Source organism: Vigna angularis, chromosome 2 (genome assembly GCF_016808095.1).
Source record: "Vigna angularis cultivar LongXiaoDou No.4 chromosome 2, ASM1680809v1, whole genome shotgun sequence".
NCBI lineage: Eukaryota > Viridiplantae > Streptophyta > Magnoliopsida > Fabales > Fabaceae > Vigna > Vigna angularis.
In genome coordinates this window covers 26,879,080-26,902,458 of record NC_068971.1, presented here as the reverse complement: position 1 = coordinate 26,902,458, position 23,379 = coordinate 26,879,080, and the positions used below count along the sequence as shown (strand labels likewise).

The window sequence follows — 23,379 nt, the reverse complement described above, 5'->3', positions numbered from 1 at the left end:
TTTAAATTATGTTCATAAATATTTTTATATTTAGATTGACATTTAAATTTTAAAGTGTTTATTATTTACATAAAATAAATATGTATAAAACATGAACTTAATTATTCTTTTTGCTAAATTTTAATTAATTAATTACTTATTTTAAGTGTTAATTACTTAAAATAAAGAACAAAATAATTTTTAAAAGGATAAATGAATTTATCATTAAAAAAACCCTAATTAGAATTAAAATGTAACAGAATACTAGTTTAATAGTATGATGTGTGATTTTTGATAGTAGTTGTCTTTCACTCCTAACTGCGCCCAATAATTCACTAATCTAATTATTGATCCACTAATCCCATGTGATGTCCTAACCGAGTCCTTAATCCCTCCTATTTTAATAGACTTGTATTATTGACACAAATAAGTTTGACTTACACGCCTTACAAAAAATATCCCAAAGGTAGATCGCAAACAAAAAAAATAATTATTTTTTACAGTACGTATGGTATTTTTATATAAATTTGCAAACACTTTTATACCATATTAAATCATCACGGTTATATACGATAAATTTACTAATTTTATAAAAAAATGTATTAAAATATTTTTTAATTTAAGAATAAGTATTCTTTCAAGGAAAGAAATACTATAAATGTTTTACGTTCTCTTTAAATTACAAATTATTTTGAAATATAAGTTAATTAATTTTTATTAAAATATACTACTAATAATTTATGGCTAGATAATAATAAACATTTTTTATATTATGACTAGTCATAAACTTATATTTTCTTAATTTTTCATATTTGGCATTTGAAGGGTAAAGTTCTATTTTTACACAGTAGCAAGATAAGATAAGAATTTAAATTTTTTTCACGAAGTGAGTGTACTATATATAGTAGTTAATTGCTGAAGGGGAAGCTTACAAGATTGGTTTGGTGAAGATAAGTGAAGTGAAGTGGTGTTGTAATGGCTGCAGGTGATGAAGAGCTGACCCTTCTGGGAGTTGTGGGAAGCCCATTTCTGCACAGGGTTCAGATCGCTCTCAAATTGAAGGGAATAGAATACAAATACGTGGAAGATGATTTGAACAACAAGAGTGATCTTCTCCTCAAGCATAACCCAGTTTACAAAATGATTCCTGTGCTCATTCACAACGAGAAGCCAATATCAGAGTCCCTTGTGATTGTTGAATACATCGATGACACATGGAAACACAACCCCATCTTGCCTTCGGATCCTTACCAGAGAGCCTTGGCTCGTTTCTGGGCTAAGTTCATCGATGACAAGGTAACAACTTTTACATCCTTTCTTTCCTCAAACTAAATCTCGTGTCAATTTTTTGTGCCTTGATTTGTTGTTTGATATTTGGTCTGGCTGGAGAGTAGTTTCAGATCTATTTACCGTAATAATGGTTTTGTTTAGTTGTAATTGTTTAATAAAGATGGTAATTTAATTTGTGAGATCAGTGTGTGGCTCCAGCATGGAAATCTGCCTTCATAGTTGATGAGAAAGAGAAAGAGAAGGCTGTAGAAGAGTTATTCGAGGCTCTTGGGTTTCTTGAGAATGAGCTGAAGGGGAAATTTTTTGGTGGGGATGAGATTGGGTTTGTGGATATTGCTGGAGTGTTCATACCTATTGTTCAAGAGATAGCAGGGTTGCAATTGTTCTCGAGTGAGAAATTTCCAAGGCTGTATAAATGGAGCCAAGACTTTCACAACCATCCACTTGTGAACGAGGTTCTGCCTCCTAAAGACCAACTTTTTGCCTATTTCAAGGCTCGGGCTCAAAGCCTTGCTGCTAAAAGGAAAAATTAGTACATTATAGTCAGACTCCATTCCAAAGAATGTTAATTTCAATTTCAAGATTCTACCGTCTGAAAGCTACTTCTACGCGTGGTTAGTTAATGTGGTTATATTTCCCTTTTAATATGAATGTGTGATGACATGGGGTTTCTCCATGTGAAAAAAAATCCAATCCTATGATGTTGTTGACATTTTCGATATTTCAATTCAATCAATAAAATATGTGGGTGAGTAGTACTAATTAAATGGTACTCCTTCTACACTAAACACATATTTGATCAACAAAAATCACCTCGATCGCACATTAAGATTTTTTTTTTTAAATTACACACTTGAGTAGGTTATATACAAAAATTAAAAAAAAAACTTACTTTTAAATATGAATTCACTTTCTAATCTTCTAAAAAAACTTATTTTAGAGGAAGAATTTGAACAACCAACGAATGAATTAAATGGGTATAATCAAAGACACAATGTGGTTCATTGTGAAATTTTTCACTATCGGAATCATGAATCAGACCATTATCTGCAATTGCGTACAAGAACCGAAACATATTACGCAAGTTAATATGTCAAATCTACACTATTGTGCAAACACAAAAATGCAAAAAAAGATAATGACAATTATGCTCATCACAACGGGTTAAAGTTTGCTTTTCAATGACGAAATTGTGTTGGTTTAAAGATTTATTTCTGAACAAGTCTTATTCTTTCGTTGTGGACTTCTTACTGGGGCGACTTAGTCATGAATTTTCTTTGTCATTGAGGTTTGTTTGTTAAACTTTTCATTTTCATTTGTGAGAGTGATTATTTATTGGGAAACTTAGTTATAGACTTCTATGAATGTCTCTTAATTTGTATGTCGTAATTGTCATTGTAAGAATATGTTGTAGTGGTAAAAATAAATTTTCATTTTTTTTACTTTCATGCCATTTAAAATGGAAATCAAACATAGGTTCTCACTTTGATTCATTTCTACCACCAATAGAAAAACTACTATGAAATGAGTATTTCTGAACTTGTTTCAATTTAGGGTGTTGTGTATCAAATTAATTTTTTTTATAAAGTTGAAGATGAATAGTTAATAGAAAAGTAAAATTTAGATAAATGATGGACCACTTAGGGAGAAAATTGATTTTTTACTAGTTCAAGGGTATTCATGCTCAACGGTAATACCCTTACACTTGTACAACTCAATCTTCTTCCTGTGTGGCCCAACCTTTGTCCTAAGTTTGACTTCTTTGTTCACCAACACTTCTTCACCTTTATGAAAATCCTTCAATTGATATGCAACATACTAAACTGAAATAAGTTCATAAATGCTCATTTCATACATGTTTTTTTTATTGGTGCAAACTTTATGTCAGACTTGGTATAGCCTGACAAAAAAATTTGTTTTACATCGGTTGTGATATAGTTTGATGTAAATTTATGTTGCATGTTTTTCATTCGATGTAAACCTATGTGTCATGCATTAACAGTGAATCAAAAATTTATGTAAAAAATCAAAATAACTTATATAAAAGGTCTTTGTTGTGTTAATGCTTGCTCATATAAATTCCCGATTATTTAACTAACAATTCCATTACAACTCTAGCCTCCCAAAGATTCATCTTGGCGACTCAAAATTCACATTCAAACACAACTCTCAAAGCATGCAAACCACTCACACATAAACAATTCAAAAGATACAAGAACAAAATTTACTCTAAACATAAATATAATAGGATATGTTCTACTATTTGTTATCTCCATTAAGGTAAGTTCATAAGCTTGAAAATAATATGTTCTGATATAGTTTGATGTATGTTTATGTTGATGTTTTTCATGTGACGTAAGTATAAAAATACATGGAATTACCGAGGAAATAATTCCGTCGATAAATGATGCATTACCGATGGATTTTATCGATGAATGTAAAAAATATAATTATCGACGGATATTTGTCCTTCGGTAATTATCGACAGGCAAAATTTATCGATAAATTCTTCGGTAATTACCGACGGACAAAATTCGTCGGTAATTCCGTTGATAATACATATTTTAGTTATCGACGACCAAAATCCGTCAGTAAAGCCTTCGGTAATTACCAATGAACAAGTTTCGTCGGTAAATCCGTCGGTAAAAAGAGCGGCAAAATTCCCGCCCATTTTTTCTCTCTCTGCGCGAAGAATATTATATTTTTCTATCTCACAAAACACTTTCGTCATTTTTTCTTTCCTCTCATCTCAAGACCATTTCTCACCTTCTCTGCAACCATTTTTCTCTCTCATGCAACCATCTTCCCACACTACCACCGCTATCGTTGGACAGTGCCACCGTTGCCGTTGGAGAGCGCCACCGCTGTCGTGGGAGAACGCCACTGCTGCCGTGGGAGAACGCCACCGCTGTCGTGGGAGAACCACGCGGAGCGCCACCGCTGCCGTTGGAGAGTGCCACCGCTGCCGTTGGAGAGCGACACCGCTGTCGTTGGAGAGCGACACCGCTGCCGTTGGAGAGCGCCACTGCTGTCGTTGGGGAGCGCCACCATTGCCATGGGAGAATGCCACCCCTGCCGTGGGAGAACCACTGCCGCCGGAGAACCATGCGGAGTAGTGTTGCCGTCGGGATGCTCAAAAACTAATTGGGGATTTTTCCCAATTTTAGGGTTTCTAAAACAATTGGAGAACCTAAGTAGAGCCTTTGATTTTGGTTTTGGAATGAATTGGATTGTTGTTTTGATTTAGGAATGAAGAAAGTTTGATAAAAAAAATTAAAATTTGAGGAAACCGAAGAAGGGGAAAGAGGAAGAAGATGAACCAGATTGAGATATTTACCGACAGACTTACCGACAGTTTTTTCCTTCGGTAATTATCGACGGATTTTTGTGATAATTACCGACGGATTTGGCCTTCGGTAATTACCGATGACCATAATAACCCGTCGATAAATATTACTGACAACGTTATTATCAATGGACCAAACTCCGTCGGTAAACCGTCGAAAAAATGACATTATCAACGAATTTTGGACGTTTTTGACGGATTTTGATCGTCGATAATAATTGTTTTTTTTTATGTATGATACATTACCGTTGAATAATAATTGACATAAAAATCCCAAAATATCTTACTTAAATGTTTTTTTTATGTTAGTGTATGTTGATATAAAATTTTGATTATTTAACTAAAGATTTACCAGACACTCAGTAATTAATCTTTGTCACTCAAACTACTAAAGTAAACACATTTATCACATCAAACTACTAATATGTAAACAACTCAAGAGAAATGTGAAATTTTTTTACTCTAAACATAAATATGATGAAGATGATGTGTTTTAGGTAAACTCATTCTCTTGAAGAAAAGTACTAAAATTTAATTTTAAAATATAATGTTTTTTATAAAATAAAATTTGAATTGTTAATTTTTTTATTTATAAATTTTTTAACTTATCTAATAAAATATTTATTTTTTACTTCTTATAATTTTAAATTAAATTATTAAGTTTTTGCAAGATAAATACAAATATTTATTCGTAGAGTAATATTTCACAAATAATTCATTTTTTCTATTTTATATATTATTTAGGCGCCCGTATATTAATATCTGAATGCTTTAAAATGTTGACCAATTATTTTCTTACAACAAAAAAAATCGCCTGTAGTTTTGAAATATAAATATAGAATTTCTATAAGTTATAAAAACTAACATAAGAAGCATTTCATGTAAGTAAATAAAAAATTAAACAAAAATCACATGTCGTAATTAATCTATTAAAAAGAATTGAAATAAAGGATGTTCTAATAGGTTAGACGATTGTTAATTAAAAAATAAAAATGAATATTGGGAGGTAAGATTTCCAAATGTCACTTATTCAAACCATTAAACTTTCTTAAAAAAGTATTCATTTCGGCAATTTAAAAAAAAGAAATTCGAATAGTGTTTATTTTCCTTAAATTTCTAAACGGGTTCTATAAAATGAAAAAAAAAGAACGTAATTATTAATTTTGCTATTTCAATCAAAAGAATAATGGAATTTATCTGCCATTAGTAATATACTTTACTGAATTATGTAATGATTGAAACAGTAAATGTTAAATAATTGTTGATTTTTTTGTAAAGCTTGTTCCTTTGGGGTCTTAGTGTTGACATTGTGGCTAATGCAATCAAAAAAAGGGAAAAAAGATCTCCTCATATAAGAAGTTTGTGGTGGATATATGGTTTTCATGGATATGGGTATCGTATGAGATAAAGATATGATGCAAAAGCTATAATTATTCTTTGAAGATATGATTTGTGACGTGCCAAAATATCATCAAGGTGAAATATAATAATTATAACCTTGTTTCATAATAACAAGTTAGAAATTCGATTCTTAAATTATATAATTAAAGAGTATGTCTTACCACTTATGAGAGATAACTTTTTCAAATAAACTACTTTTAAACTTTAGGTAGAAAACAAACCGAGTTTAGAAAATGCCACATTCGCCCCCATTATTTTTGCATTATTCTTCGTTAAATAAATACCTTTCTAATTTTTAAATAGATTTTCCGATAGCACTTTTAAGAAACAAACCAAATCATTAACTCTATTAACCATCCATCAATAATATATAAATATAAGTTTTAAATTTTACAATTTGGATTGTATCGTGCTTATATTGAAATTATATTTATAACAAATTCGTATCATAGCTTTTAACTATGATGTTGTGTTCTTTGAAAAATATTTCTTTTAATAAAATTAATTATTCAATTTTATTAATATTTAAACATATATGTTGCTATTGTTATTTGTATAAATCAATTTTTTTAATAAGGAGGGAAAGTGAGTAAATCTAAATGGAAAATTTATAATACATAAGGTAATTGAAAAATAAAAATAAAAAAGATAAATATGTTAGGTAAAATCCAATACAAAATATATTATCTTAGAAAACTAATAGTTTAAAATTTAAATTATCTTTTCTCAAAAATCACGTCTTTATCTCCTTTTCTCAATATCTCACTCAAATCTCATTACAAAAAAACTATTGTTGGAAATCCTACAAGATGTTCTTCCATTCCATCCTTTAAATTTGTGATTATGGAAAGTCCACGTTCTTTTATGTGTTTACAAGTCAAATATGTGTTTTTTCGTTTTCTTGTGATTTTTAGACTCCACGTGGTCTGTTTGTGCTTAAATGGACTACATACATGTTAATAGGTCTAGTGCTGTATTAAAATCAATGATCATATTTTCTTTATATGTGTATATGAAGTTGCAGGAAAACACTAAAAGGAGGGTTGAATAAATTTTTCATAACTTTCTTTTTCTTTTTCCTTTTCAACTAGAAGACTAAACATGATGTTCGTAACACTTGTGAGTTAGTTATGCCTTTTTTATAAATGCTAATATACTGAGATCGTTTACATAACTAACTCAATATATCCTAATATATATATATATATATATATATATATATATATATATATATATATATATATATATATGCAGTAATCTTTTGACGATATAAAAGCTTGCTAATGACTCGTTGTTGGCTTGTGTGTGTATGAAGATCAATTCCATCATGAATAAATCGTTTACTAAAGAATTTTTATTATACAAACAATTTTTATATTGGTTCACTTGTTAGAGCTATGAAGCATGTGGAAAGTTCGATGGAAAATAGAGAGAGCTCGGTCATTTGTGTGGTTAGCTTGGTGGAGCATGAGGCTAGACCAGTGAAGTCAATGAGACATCTACGTAGTTGGATCAATTTGATGGAGAAGTGGAGTGCCAAGATTGTTCGGCAGAGTCAATGATTGTCTCAAAAAGCTAAGAAGGGAGCCTTGGTAGCTCGGTATAACATGTAGATAACTTCACCAAACTCTCGTCATTCTCTAGTTTTCCTCATGCTGCACAAGCTTTACTAATAGTCCACCGAGCTCTTCTCATGCTCTATCGAACTAACTTTAGAAAACACACCAGATTTTGAAATTCGGTTTAGGAACTCATCAAACATCTGAAGAGCTCGATGAAGCATGTGAAAAGCTTGATGGAGTGTCCACATTGTTTGGCAGAGCAAGTGAATGTCTTAGAAAGAATTCTAATAAAGGACTGGTCATGTTACTATCTAGTAATTTGTATTAATGAACAATTAGATTATGAAGTATTTTTAATTAATAACTGGATTAAGGAATGTAAATTTCAAATATGCATTATAACATTACAATATTCATTGTTTGTTCTGTCAAATCTTTTAATTATTGAAGAAAATTAAAATCACAAAATAATTTGAACAACATAATTAAATCACAACACATATGAAAAACAAATTAAAATTCCAAAGGGGAACAATAATTTATACATATTAAAATCAAAAGACTTCTGGTAACATTCGAATTACCAGATTGGTGTTCTTACACAAACTAATATATGCACATAAACCTTTTTTTCACTATACTATGATGATAATGTTTGTTGACTTAGATCCTAACTCAAGCTAAACTTTGTTGCAGGCATTCTGCAATTTAAAAATTGAGAAAAGTAAAGCAATAGGAATAACTTAATAACAAAAATGTCCATAATACATATTGCTTCAGTAACTTATTCATTTCTTTTATTTATGGTAAATCTTGATCCATCAACAACTTGGTGCCATGCCAAGAGTTGGATATGGACACAAGCCATGGCCTTGATAAAGTTAATAACTTAGTTAGTTCACATGCAAAGAAATATAGAAATACATAATTGATTTCTTTCCATAAGCAGGCTTGCTTTTGGCTTATGACAAGAATATAAAAAAGTCCTCATATTTTTATGTTCATGATCCATAAACTTTGTTGCATAGGAATCCTATAAAGTGCAACCAATTTCAGAACCACTACATATTATAAATTCAACTATATTAACGTAATTAAACACACATTTAACAATATAATTCAAACAAATGGTCTCACTCACCTTAGATCAAACATATCAAAAACAACATTTGTAGAGTTTGGATTGTTTTTCACATTGTGCATAATTTCGATTACATCTAAATGGATAAGCTAAACAATTAACATCAACGTAAGACATTTGAAGAATAACAAAAAAAAAACAAACTTCATATACCAATATGATAGCAATATAAAAGTCACATTCCCTAATTTCCTTGATGGTTTTAAAATTGAATGCTTTCAAAGGAATATTTTAACAATAGTAGCACCAATAAACAATAGCTTACAAACATGGTCACATACCCAATATTTTGTTTGGTTCTTTAGAATTTTAAATTTATGTATGACATATGTCTCATTCTCTACCAACCTACCCTCCCATACAATTGGATTTTCTTTCGTAACCATAACCGATATAAGATTATCTTACAACACATACAATCATGTGAAAATTTAAATAAAGTACTCATAATTAAAGTAGAGTTGGCGAAAAGGGCTAGGTCTGAAGGGCTAACCCGGTAACACGACAGCTCAGTAGCTCGACAACTCGAGCAGCTCAACAGCTCAAGTAGATCGGCAGTTTGATAGCTCGAACAGTTCAGAAGCTCGAATAGTTCAGAAGCTCGACAACTTGACCACTCGACCAACTTGGTAGCTCAACAGCTTAAGTAGCTCAATAGTCGGTATAAGGTCACCTTACAACACATACAATCATGTGAAAATTTAAATGAAGTACACATAATTAAAGTAAAGTTAGTAAAAAGGACTAGGTCTGAAGGGCTAACTCGGTAACATGGCAGCTCGATAGCTCGACAGTTCGAGCAACTTGACAACTCAAGCAGCACGGTAGCTTGATAGCTCGAGTAGTTTGACAACTCGAAGACTCTAACAACTTGGTAACTCAACAACTTGAATAGCTCGATAGTTCGAGCAACTCGACAACTCAGAAGCTTGGCCCATTTTTCCATGCGGTAAGAAGGTTTAGAAACCTTATTATCCGTAGCAATCGTTTCTTGATGCTTACTTCGATCCTTATTCTTCACATACCACAAATTATTGATTCTAACCCTAAGTTTAAGTGTCTCCCTTTTGTCATCAATCTTATTATACTCTCAAAATTCTTAACCATTGTAAACAATTATGTACAATATATAACAATAGTAGATAAATGCAATAAAAGGAGCTAAAACAAAATAAAACCAATAAGTCTTGCCTAGAGGATTGAAAGGACTAGCAACAACTAAATAACGTGTAAACACACCAAAGGAAAAAGAAGAATAAATAAGGAAAAGCATAATAACAAAACTAACAACATATTAAAACGAAAAAATACAAACACAAAAAAAAAAACTGAATTTATAAAAAGGAAGAAATCATAAGCATAACTAAAAAAAATAAGAAGTTGGACACGGTAATAAATAAAAAAGATTTCTGATTATTGTTCTTCATATATACTGTGTTTCTGCCAAGATATATCTCTTTATCTATAGAAAAAAAGAAGAAGCTAAAAATAAGTTAGGAATCCGAACTAATGATAATAAAACCTAGTAAATATATAGGTGTTATTATTTGAGATGGAGCATTATAGAACTTTCTTTTAAGATGTTGTCTTCTCGTATAAATTATTAATGGAATGGTTACGTAGTGTGTATTATTTCCTTTGATCCAACTAGCGAGAAGGTTCTCTCCATGAAGAATATTATACATGCTTTTCAACCCAACTTTTTATAATTTCTTATTTTATTATTGTTTACTATAAATACGATTTAATATTAAAATCGTTTCATTAATTACAACCATCATGAGTTTTTCAGTTTTTAATTTAAATTTCTTTTCTTACAAATTTCACAAAAAAAAATGAAAATAAAATAAAGAAAGCTAGAAATTAATTAAGCAGGAACGTTGAACGAAGGTACGCATAAAAAGAGAAGACACAATTCGAACTGAACTAGACAACTTCCACCACACGCTTGTGACGAACTCCATGACGAATCAAACCATAACAATATACGTGTTAAAGTACCTGTGTCAGTAGTTTCAACTACGTGTCTTCATAATTTATTATTTTCATTTACTGAAAATTTAATAATTCCCACTTTTCAATTTTAAAGAGCTCAATGGATTTTACGTTGTCGTATATATACTGTTTAATTAAAATTTTTCATCTAGTTATATGTTAATTAAAATTAAAATTTAACTAAAACTACAAATTTGTTAATTAAATTTAAAAGTTTTAAATTTTAAATTTTACCAATTTGGAACGTTGAAAACGATAAAACGGGATAGAATTAACATGTAACGTGGAGGGCACGTGAACCAGTTGCTAGGAATTTCGATTTGTATTTATTGTTACTTAGATGTTGATGATGATGCAATCGCTTACATAAATTCTACACCTTGGTTTCTCAATTATTCTCGTTGACCCTATCTATTTATTTATTTACTTCTCTACACATTAGTTTAAGATCAATTATATTCTTGGTTTAGCGAAAAACTACTCTTTTTTCTTTAAATTTCGTTAAATTCATATAAATATATACAATTTTTTAAACAATATTGACATGAAAGAGAAGGTAAAGAAAACAAACAAATTATTCAACAAAAATATATCTAGAAAACAAATTATATTAAAATACTATGGCTTAATACCACTGTTGATTCCAATTTTTATCATTTTTGTTCGAAATGATTTTAATTTTTTTTAAAATGTTCAATATAGTCCTAAAGATCGTAATTTGTGTTCAATTTAGTTCTTTTTGCGAACACAGTTTAAATTGTTAACGATCAAATGTCCAGTTGTGCAATCAGTGAATGACATATCATTTAACTATTGACGTGGACAACACCTCACCACCATCAAACCCGACCTGCCGCCGTGAAGCCTAAATGCGCCACCACTCTCCCTTCATTGCGAGCGTCGCCGCGACACTACCTCACCACCATCAACACGCACCTGCATGAGAGGAACCAAAAACGCAACCCAACAGCAACAACGACAAGTCACTTCTTCTTCGCAGCACAAACAGCGCCTACCTTGCCACCACTGCCTCAGGTCGCTGCCGCCATCAACACCACAAGACCTTAGTGTCGCTACCACCATGCGAACCTTAAAATTGCATATTTGCAATCTCCTTCGCGAAACCAGTTCAAAACCTGCAAACATAACTGCGATCACGCGAGAAGCATCAACATCGCGCATCTTCTCCGTTCAATCTCAACCATGTCGCGACACCATGTGCAGCCACAAGGATCACCGTCATCAACCCCTCCACCACCTTGCTAGCCACAACACCACCAAGCTTCTTCCCATACCTACAAATACATCCCTAATTTGCGCCATAAGAAAGAAGAGAGAAGAGGCGCATGAGATCCCTTTCCCCAATCTAAAACCCTAATTTTGGGTGGGAAGGGAATGACACGTAGCAATGCCTTATTGGCCACATCCACCTCACTACGCCTTAAACTGTCTACGTCAACGGTTAAATAACATGTCATTCACTAATTGCACAACTGAATATTTGACCATTAACGATTTAAACGACGTTTGCAGAAAAAATTAAATTGAACACAAATTACGATCTTTAGATCTTTAGAACTACATTGAAGATTTTTAAAAAATTAGAATCATTTTGAATTGAGCCCAAGCCAAATATTTTATAAAGCTAATGTACGAAATAAATAAACTATTCTATAAAAAGATAGATAATATTAATCAAGTATTATTTTTCTATTACTTAATTGGTTAGCAACTCTTTCCCACTTTCTTGCCAGCTCAACTTGAATATTATATTGTATTGAACTACTTTCCTGACTCTATAAAAGCCCGTAGAAGCCTTAGGAATATGCCACCAAGCTAAGTGTTTGAAAGTGATTATCAAAAGTCTTTTGAATTGAAGTGCTTCGATGGGTTCAAGTCAGGAAGAAGTGACCCTTCTGGGAGCTAGTGGAAGCCCATTTGTTTGCAGGGTGAAGATAGCCCTGAAGTTGAAGGACGTTGAATACAAATACGTGGAAGAAAATTTGGGCAACAAGAGTGAACAGCTTCTGAAATACAACCCAGTTCACAAGAAGGTTCCAGTTCTTGTTCACGGTGAGAAACCCCTTGCAGAGTCTCTTGTGATTGTTGAGTACATCGATGAGACATGGAACAACAATCCCATCTTGCCTTCCGATCCTTACCAGAGAGCCTTGGCTCGTTTCTGGTCCAAATTCATCGATGACAAGGTAACCATTGTTTTCCACTTTTCTTCCTTTTTCTTCGTTTATCCCAAAAACACCACCTTTCATGACATGTTGTAAATGTTAAATCTTGGAATAAGTTAGACAACTTTATCTAAAGTCATATGATGGTTGATGTTGAAGATCTTGTATCTATCGGTAATAGGAACAGAATATACAAGTGAGAAGCAATCCTGAATATGGTAGTTGATTTTGTGGGATTGTGAAATTGAGTTACTCTAAGTTGATAAAGTTAATTTAAACTGCCTTAAATTATTGTGATTTATACAACAGTGGCTAATAAACAGTGTGATTTATGAAATCAGATTGTGGGTGCTTCGTGGAAATCTGTTTTCACGGTTGATGAGAAAGAGCGTGAGAAGAATGTTGCAGAAGCATATGAGAGTCTGCAGTTTCTTGAGAACGAGATAAAGGAGAAGAAGTTCTTCGGAGGAGAGGAGCTTGGGTTGGTAGATATTGCTGCTGTCTATGTAGCATTTTGGATCCCTTTGATTCAAGAAATAGCAGGGTTGGAGTTATTGACAAGTGAGAAATTTCCTAATCTCTACAGGTGGGGCCAAGAATTTGTGAACCATCCAATTGTGAAAGAAAGTCTTCCCCCTAGAGTCCCAGTTTTTGGCTTTTTTAAAGGACGCTATGAAGGCCTTTTTGCTTCAAAATAGATTTGATGTTGTGAGAGATTTAGAATTTCTAAGGAAAATTGTGTGGAGTACTACTTAGTTAGGATTTGGTTTCAAAATTATGGTTGAAGTTGAAATCTAGGATTTGCGCATGTCAAACAAATAACCTTGGATTGTCGTGTTGATATTTTACTATTTCAATCAATAAATTATGCACTCGTCGAAGGTATTGTGAAATGAATATTGGAACGGTTTAAAAACACGGATTCAATGTCTCATGTCAATCGAAATAAGGACCAACAAGATTAAATCATTAGTACAAAAACATTACAAAAGTAGTGTATAACTGCACACGTTCAACCTCCACAACCATTAAATAGCTAAAGTTAAAAGTTAAAAAATGAGCGATGACATTTTTGTAAATAAATGCAATTATTAAACGTAGTTTAGAATTGTAATTCGACGTAAAAGGATATAAAACGTCGAATGCCTTTCAAATTCGACATTAAAAGGTTACTGAATTCAATAAAAATTTGAGCGGAAGATTGAAAATTCATTCACTTTATCTTAGCGTGCGATACCTTTTCTCTTCTCAAACTTTTCTCGAACGAAGTTTGACGAGTATCACATGTAATCTTTCTTTCATTTAATACAAATGCATGTTAATTAACTACTTTATGTATGATTTTTGTTTGTTTTAACCGATTATTTTTGTGTTTTTGTCCTTCATAGGCGCATTCTGCTTTCTCTCTCACTAGTGACCAAACTTTATTCCGATGAACCCAAGGTTAGTTTTCGTTTTGAAGAACTTATGTGTTGAACTTGTTTGTTGTTTTTTTTGTTGAACTTGTTTGTTGTTGTTGTTTGGTTGAACTTGTTTGTTGTTGCTTTATTGAACTTGTTTGTTGTTGGTTATTATTATTTGTTGTTGATACTACACTACACGTTCATAGTTCATGCTTTATAAAATACCAAAAACTGAAATTTTTTATTTTTATGCTTTTCAGTTTTCGTAGAGTACTAAAAAAGGATCAAAATCAATTAAAGAAAACAAAAAAAATTGATTAACATCGAATATTGACAAAATTCGAAGTTAACGTTAACGTCGTATATTGAGAAAATTCGACGTTAATTTAACGTCGAATGTTTTAAATTCGACGTCAATTTGACGTCTCCTGATATAACGTCGTTTGCGAATTCGCCGTTAAAAGCCCAAAATATGCGACATTACACACGATTTTTGTACTAGTGTTATCATGCATTATTTGTCTTTTTGTTAAATTAATTATTAGTATGCACCAGAAAGTGAGTATTTCCTTGTAGAAGCTCTTCAAATATGAAGTAGTTAATTCCAGAGTTCTACCGTTATAGCTCAAGTTATATACATATTATGGATGCCATTCTCTACTCAACAATTTATTTATGACTAGAAAATCTTGTGGTTATGTTGCCACGAAGAAGTGAACCATGTCACTTCAACTTGTGCTCCTGATCAAGTTTTTTTAAAGTTAAGGAATGGTCTCTTGGTTTCAAAACTAGCCTCCCTGTTCACCTGCATAACTTCTAATTCACAATGAATTCATATATTTTTAATAAATCAAAGCAATTCATTTTGAAAACGTACTTATACGAATATTGTCAAAATGAAGAAAAAAATGCCCACGTGAACTATTAAATTAGGAACATTTGTTGTTAGATATATTAAAAAAATATAATTTAATAACTTGTTATCTTGTGTTACTGAAAAAGTATGTTAGAAAATATACATGTGGTGTATCTTGCAATAGTTATTATATTATTAATAACTTTCTTTTATAATGTAAATTTTATTAATTCTTGAAAACTTGTCAAATTATAATTATATATTATACTGATATTTTACATCAAATTTCATAAAAGAACTAACTATTGAATAATTAAAATTGTTGTATATTTGAAGAAGTGTGATGGTTATTTGGATGTATATAAGAAAAACCAATCTGGGATAGATATTTGGGAAGTTAAACAAAAAATTCTTACCTTAGTGACGCTTAGGAGCAACGGTTATCTCTGGTGGTTTCAATGCAGAAATGTAAGGATAGATGGAAGAGAAAGAAGATATGAAAGAAAAATGAAGAAACGGAGGCAGAGGTGGATAACCGCAATGGTGAGGGACGGAGGAGAAGGAAGAAACTGAAGGAGAAAGAGAAGGCGAGAGAGAAAACAATATGCAGAATCAAAACCTGTATAAGAAATGGTGGAGGACTGAGGGTTGAGAAACATATTTAGGTAGAATATAACATTGGAATTTAAGAAAAAGGGGTGGAGAGAGAAAAATACTGGGTAAAATTAAAAATCAAAAGAGCAATTTGGACAATTCATATATTTAATGGGGTGCGAGAAGCAATAGCTTCTGGGCAATTATTATCAGCCCCACTTAGAACCATTTACGATCTAAAGGGGAGGGTTTCTCCCTACACCTCCACATGCTTCTTCCTCCATCACCCCATTCTACATTTGCCCCTCGGTAAAAGGTTAAAGAAAAATGGTTGAAAACGTCAACGGAAATGGGAGATCAGTGAAAGGATTTGAGCCAAACAAGAATTAAAATAGAGAAGCATTAAGTGCACCGTAAACTGGTGAAGGAGGCTGTTGCTGCTGCGCAACCTGACCATTCCAAGAAGGTCCTGTGCTCTGTATATAAGGTGAGGTCTTTCATTCACCTCCCAGCATTTCATCACATCTCCAATTTTCTAAATTATCCTTATTTAATTAGGTGATTATTTATTAATTTTATGTCTATTGATTATCTATGTGTCTAACATTGATTATCTTCATTTTTCCCCTATTACAAAAACATGGAACGCGTCACCCTGCACCCCTGTGTGCCAAATCGGATATGGACATCCAATAGAGCGTACTTTGGCTTTTCAATTCTAATAAATGTTTAAGGTAGGTTTAAATTATATTCTTTATATATTTAATAATTATTATATTAGTTTATAATTATTTATAAATTTATGTATGAGTTTATAATGAAAATATATAATTTTTAATTGATATAATTATATGAATTTATTAAAATTAATAAAAGTAATTTAGAATAGAAAAAATTGATTATGTGCTTATCAGCTGTGGATATTCGATGTCTTGATTCTCAGATATTCACATCTGATTTATATTTAAGATTTTACATAAAATTTTTATTACATTATTTATATAATTAATTTATTAGTTTATAATCATGTTTAAGATTATAAATAGTTTTTTCGTGAATTTAGAATTTAGTTAGATAATATATAATTGCTAAAAAATAAGTTTTATGAATTTTTGAGATTTAATATAAATATTTTAGAAAAATTAAAGTTGTGAAGATTGACATTAGATATGAAAATCCGAGAATGGTGTGGTCGGATGTCGAAGAACGGTGAGATCCGATTCGTCCTTTTGCATATTTGTATTTTTCTTCTTTTTTTCCATTAATGTTTGCTGCAAAATGTATTGATTTATAGATGTTCCAACATTAAGAACTTTTCAAAAGGTCTTTAGTAAATTCTGATGTTCAGTGATTGAGTTACTTGTCTTCAACTACAGAGTCTACAATGAAATTAACGTTAAGATTTAGTGGTTTTTAGTTGACATACCCAATGCTTTCTTGAATTGGGTTTATCCCGCTTCAAGTGTAGTGCTGGTGCTTAGATATTTTTTTTTTTCTGTGTTGATTTCAGAGTGATGGAGAGACTTTCTTTTCCTGCCGGTGTCTATGAAGACTGTGTCGGTGAACTGGTGGATGAGGAGTAAGAGAGTATTACTCAATTAATCACTTGCCTTTCAAAATTTCTGAAATCTTCTAGTTAGTTGGTTCTTAGTTTGTGCTTGCAGTGTCCTTTGTGTTGTGTGCCGAAGAAGCAATGGAAAGAAAAGAACAGAGGAAGAGGAAAGCTAGAAGAATAAGTGCTCTGTGTACAAAAGAAAAAAAGAAGAAGGGGAAAGCAGAGGGAATGAAGAAATGATATCCGAGTGAATATTAATGCACCAGTCACAATGTTGCTGCTGCTGTAATTAAAAAAAATCTTTGACCAAGCTTAATTTTTTTATTTTTTAAATATTAAAAACGTTTTAATTACAGATAATACGGGAATTTTGTAGAAGTTTGGAGGTGCAGGATGAAGTGATTGGAGGTGTAGGATGAAACAACCCGATCTAAATTAACCATTCCGTAGTTTCTTTATGAACCTCCATAATTTCAACCTACACTTATAAATTCAAAATTTTCAAATTTACCTTTAGTTTTGAATTTTTGTTTCCAGACTTATGTAATTCGAAGACGTTCTAGAATATAGAGTTTATATGTAAATTTGTATTCTAAATTATACATTTCGAAATACAAATTTATATTTCAGAATGTGTAATCTAAAATATAAAATTTGTATTTCAAAATGTATATTATAAAATACAAAATAAAAAATGCATTTGTTACATAATTCAAAGTATAAAATTTATATTTCATAATGTACAATAATATTGAGGGCATCGAGAAGTAGAAATAAATTATTCAAGGTATTGAGAGTCATTATGAGGATTAAGGTTAATAACGTAAATTACACACAATTGATTGAAAGACGAACCTTAAGTTACTTGATCGATCCAAAGTCAAGTTTTATGTATGGCAGAAAACAAACATAGTGTACAAAATCATTATAAGGATGTTAGTAAAGACAAAAGCACATTCTAACATTATTAAGAATTTTTTTTATGCCTTATGGGCCTCATTACTCGTAAATTAAAGAAGATAATATTCTATAGAGATGTGATGAGTGAAGGAAAATTTTATGAAGTACTTCTTTATGAGATAAATGACATAAGACTGGACATGTAACTCCTTAAAAGCCAACCACAAGTCCTCTGTCAAAACATCGATGAACGGAAAACACAAATCAATATCGACAAAATCAAGAAACAAATAAGAGAGAACAAAACAACGACCATTTTTTAGACTAGATGTTAACTCCTTAAACCATATTTGGCATATTCTCTACATAGGAAGGGAGTCCAATAACCCAACACTTACAACATATATTTGCATGGAAACCCCCAAACATCATAATTTTATTCTCTCTTAGCATCAAACTCTTTGTTGGGATAATCCAACAAAACATACATAATACAATCATAGGGAAACTCATCACAAATATTACATAAACCTTATGCTCATTCATACACAAACTCTTATCCAACAATAACTACATATAATCATATTCATATACACATGTATCAAAACAAGGATTACCCATCAAGATAATCAAGAACACATATAACATACAACCATAAACAAATAAAGGTAAGATTTCCCATACTTTAGCCAATCATAAGATTTTATCTAAAACCCTAAAATACTACCAATTTTCCTTTAAACTAAGAGTTTCCCATCTCTCTCTCTTCTTCTCTCAAAACGTCAATCTCCTGTTTTCTCTCTTTGATTTAGAGTTTATAAGGATATTTAGTAGTTTTTTTTTATTAATAGTAATATGGATAAACTGAGGAAATATTTAACCGATTTTATTAATAATATTTTGATGTTTTATGAGAGAAAGTATTAATAGTTTGATATATTATGATTTGTATTATATTATGGAGATATTGTAACTTAGTAAAAAAACAAAATATATGACCTTTAAATTATAGTGTTTAGTTCGTACAAAGTACAACAAAAAAAAATAAAAGAAAGTAAACAAGTATTTTTTAGACAAAGAGTGTGATTTTCTCTCTTTTGCACTTTTTTTAAGTAGTTTTTAAAGAAAAAGAATAGAGGATTGGTGAGTATTTTCTAGATTTTATTTTGTTGTTTTGGGAATTCGAAGTTTTAGTTTATGCTCTGTTTTTTATTTTTTTGTTATTTTTTGCCGGAAAGCAATATTTTAAATGCAGTCATTATTTTTTATTAATTATTCTAATATAAATTAAATATTAATAGTATGTTCGAATGTAATCGTATTTAAAATTATCTATATTGGAATAACGAGTGACCGCTCTCAACTCTAGGAAGAGGTTTATAAATTCACTCTTATAGACACTTATTGCCATATGATAATGTAGAAAAGGGAGCTTGAGCCTGCACCTCCTTCTCTTCTTCCTGCACCTCCCAAAAGATTATTTGCCCTTTAAACTAAATAAAATAGGAAAAAGAAAAACATACTCGAAATAATTAAATGGTCTTTCACTCTTCTTCTTCACTATCTTCACGTTCTTCTTCTTCACTATCTTCACGTTCTTCTTCTTCACTATCTTCACGTTCTTCTTCTTCACTATCTTCACGTTCTTCTTCTTCACTATCTTCATGGTTGCTTTGGTGGTTCTAGGTTTTTTTAGTGGTGGTCATGCTCCCTCATGGTGTGGTGTTGTTGTCCATAGTGGTCCTTGTTCGCACAGTGTTTGTGAGGTGCAAAGGCAACACTCATAATCCAAAACCTTCTGAAAATCATAAAACTTTTAACTTATTTTTAAAATCTGTTAAGAGTTGGTTGGATTTCGAAAGCTAATTAAGAAATCAATGTCTTTCGAAAACTAACAACTAAATTCTTAACTGATTATTGAAAGTCGATGAAATATTAATTAATTTTTAAAATCCGGTGAACTATTAATTGATTTTTAAAATTCGGTGAATTATTAATTGATTTTTAAAATTCGATGAACTATTAACCGACTTTCAAAATTTGGTGAACTATTAACCGACTTTCAAAATTCGGTGAACTATTAATCGACTTTCAAAATTCAGTGAATTATTAATCGTCTTTTGATTTTCGATGAACTATTAATCGACTTTCATAATTAGATGAACTATTAACCGACTTTCATAATCCAGTAAACTATTAATCAACTTTCAAAATTTATTGAACTATTAATTAACTTTCGAAATTCGATGAACTATTAACCAACTTTTAAAATTCGGTAAATTATTAACCGACTTTCGAAATTCAATAAACTATTACCGACTTTCAAAATTCGGTTAATAGTAATTTTGAAGTCCGATTAAGATTTTAACGATTTTTAAAATTGTTTAAACTCTTAACCGAATTTCGAAAAAAAATATATATAACAAACAAATTACAAAATTTGAAAAAAAAACAAAATATAAAAAAAACCTAAAAACCTATTCACAACCGTTAAATTAAGATAAACAAAAATAATTAAAAAAACAACAAAATATATAAAGAAAAACTATAATAATAAACCTAAACACAATATTGGAAAGCATAAATTTAGAAAACAAAACAAAAATAAAATAAAATTAAAAAAATTAATTTGGATTTCAAAAGGAGACGTAGATGACTTAAATGAATTTCAAAATCCGACGCGAACTTAGCCTACTTTTAAAATCTAATTAGAATTTTAACAGATTTCAAAAATAGTTAAAATCCAGGGCAAACTTTTAATCAACTTTTAAAATTCGATTAAAACTTTAATAGATTTCGAAAACATAAAATTTTAATTGATTTTCAAAAGTTGATGATCTCTTAACTGATTTTTAAAAGTCGACGGAACTTTAACTGGTTTTTAAAATCCAGTTAAGGCCTTTTGGAAATTTTTAAACTCGCGTTGATCAATCAACCTATTTCAAACATATATACTACTTTGGTAATGTATGGCAGCAAGGACAAAACCAGCAAAGAAGCAACGGAGGAGAAAAGAAAAAACGTGAAAATGAGAAGAAGAAGAACATAGTGGAGAAAGGAAACACGGGCTTAGGGTTGAAGAAGGGGGTAAAGCGGCTAGACAACCCACCTTTAAAGTTAGAAAGTCAGAGAAAGAGGAAAAGTAAAAAGAAATTATTTTAATGAAACCTGTTTTAACTTAAGGTTATATTTGTCATTTTAAGAAGTTTTGAAAAAAAGTTGGAGGTGGAGGAAGAATCCATAGAGGTGCAGGATAACCATTATGCAGAAAAAAAAACTCTACACACCAATGATTACGTGCTTACAAAGTTATGTGAAACACCCTAGAAGATTAGAAAAAGGAAGGATATCTACTTATAGGAATTTGAAGATAAAGTGAATAAAAAATGGGATGGTTTGAGTTAATGGTATATGAGTAAATATTTTATTTGTATATTGATTTTAATAAATTAATGAATATTGGTAACTTATTTTTAGGTTTAATATCATTTTTTGTCTTCATTTTCGTCAATTGTTTGATGTGGGACTTTCGAATGTTTAATGTAATCCCTAATTTCGTAATTTATGTTCAATATAAAATGTTCACAGCATTAATCAGTGAATTACATGATAGTTATTGGCTGACATGGACATATCACCTTTGACATGTCATCATCATCTCCTATCTCCAGAAACCCTAATTTCTCCCTACACGGAAATCGTAGCCACCACCTAACCCTAGCCGCCGCTGTCATGCGAAGGACTCGCCGGACCACCACCAGTCTTGCGCCGCCACGGCCACCAGAACATCCTCCACTGCCTCGCGAGTTCCACACGCCACTGTAGGACCGCCACAAGCATTGCAAAATCGAATAGCGAGTTCCTCGAGCCTTTGAGCAACGTCGTCGTGAAGCTTCTTCATTCTCCACACCAGTCACCATCAACCTGAAACATAGAAGATCAAAACCCAGAGAACCAAAAATCTCCTTCAAACCAGAAGCGTGATTCGCGCCGCAACGGTGAAGAGCCACCAACATCATCACCAACCTCTCGCGAGCAAAACCCAAATCGCAGAAACGCAAAGTCGAATCACGCAATCATCTTCAACCGTCGCACCAGCACCTCTCTGCAAGCTTCTCCATCGCACCTTCTCCATTCACCTCTAGGAGAAAAACCTAGAAGCAAACCAACTATCACAAAGTTCACCAATACCACCGTGAAGGAGAAACCCTATTCTCGCATGACATGGCACTGGAGCAAGCTTTTCCCCAATCTGCAGATGCAAATCTGAAACCCTAATTTTTGGATGAAGAAAGGGGTTGCCACATGTCAAGCCCTCATTGGCACAACCATCCTTAGTCAACTCTCCCAAGGGTAGGTTCTTACGCGTTACTCACCCGTCCGCCTCTGGAAACACCACTTCCCGTCCGACTTGCATGTGTAAGGCATGCCGCCAGCGTTCATCCTGAGCCAGGATCGAACTCTCCATGAGATTCCTAGTTGCATTACTTATAGCTTCCTTGTTCGTAGACAAAGCTGATTCGGAATTCTCTTTCATTCCAAGGCATCACCTGTATCCCGGCGATTCATATTCGACTGGAGTTCGCTCCCAGAAATATAGCCCCCCCGCCCTTCGTGCAATCCCACGAGCCTCTTATCCATTCTCCATTATTATATTATTCGATCAATTCTTATTCGATCACGGCATCCAAATAGAAAAACTTATAGTCAGTCAATAACTTACAAGTCATCCATTGATAGGTCATCTGGACATTTTGCCATTAACAGTTAAAAGTCGTTAGCAAAAAAAGATAAAATTGAATATAAATTAGGATATAAGGGTACATTGAACATTAAAAAAAATCAACCACACATCAAACAAAGTTAACAAAAATAGGGACCGACAATAATATTAAGCCTTATTTTTATTATAATTTCAAAATTCTCATTTGGTGTATTCTCTAAAATATAATTTTTTTGTTATAAAAAGTTAGTTGAAAATAAATAAATTATCTCCTAAAAATATTAATTATTTAAATGTATTGTTTATCATTTTTCAATAATATTTATAAAAAATAAAGAAAACTCTAATAAATAAAATTGTTTTTATTTTGAGTATAGAAATAAATTTATAATATACTCAATAATCACTATAAACCCATCATTTTCTCCTTTTCTTCACTTCATTGTCT

The 23,379-nt window shown here is 31.6% G+C and overlaps 2 protein-coding genes and 1 long non-coding RNA gene across 3 annotated transcripts; all 3 read left to right on the top strand.

The window, feature by feature from the left end:
- Positions 1-905: 905 nt before the first annotated feature.
- On the top strand, positions 906-2,081 carry LOC108327707 (probable glutathione S-transferase). Its single transcript, XM_017561396.2, has 2 exons — positions 906-1,275; positions 1,455-2,081. The coding sequence occupies exons 1-2, from the start codon at positions 955-957 to the stop codon at positions 1,800-1,802; spliced, it is 669 nt and encodes a 222-aa protein (XP_017416885.1). The 5' UTR covers positions 906-954; the 3' UTR covers positions 1,803-2,081.
- Positions 2,082-12,535: 10,454 nt separating this feature from the next.
- Positions 12,536-13,793, top strand: LOC108327698 (probable glutathione S-transferase). Its single transcript, XM_017561385.2, has 2 exons — positions 12,536-12,921; positions 13,242-13,793. Exons 1-2 carry the CDS (start codon positions 12,601-12,603, stop codon positions 13,596-13,598), a joined length of 678 nt encoding a protein of 225 aa, XP_017416874.1. The 5' UTR covers positions 12,536-12,600; the 3' UTR covers positions 13,599-13,793.
- Positions 13,794-16,648: 2,855 nt separating this feature from the next.
- On the top strand, positions 16,649-17,818 carry LOC128195204 (uncharacterized). Its single transcript, XR_008246772.1, has 2 exons — positions 16,649-17,332; positions 17,418-17,818. It is a non-coding gene; the product is annotated as an uncharacterized LOC128195204 (long non-coding RNA).
- The last annotated feature ends 5,561 nt before the right edge of the window (positions 17,819-23,379 follow it).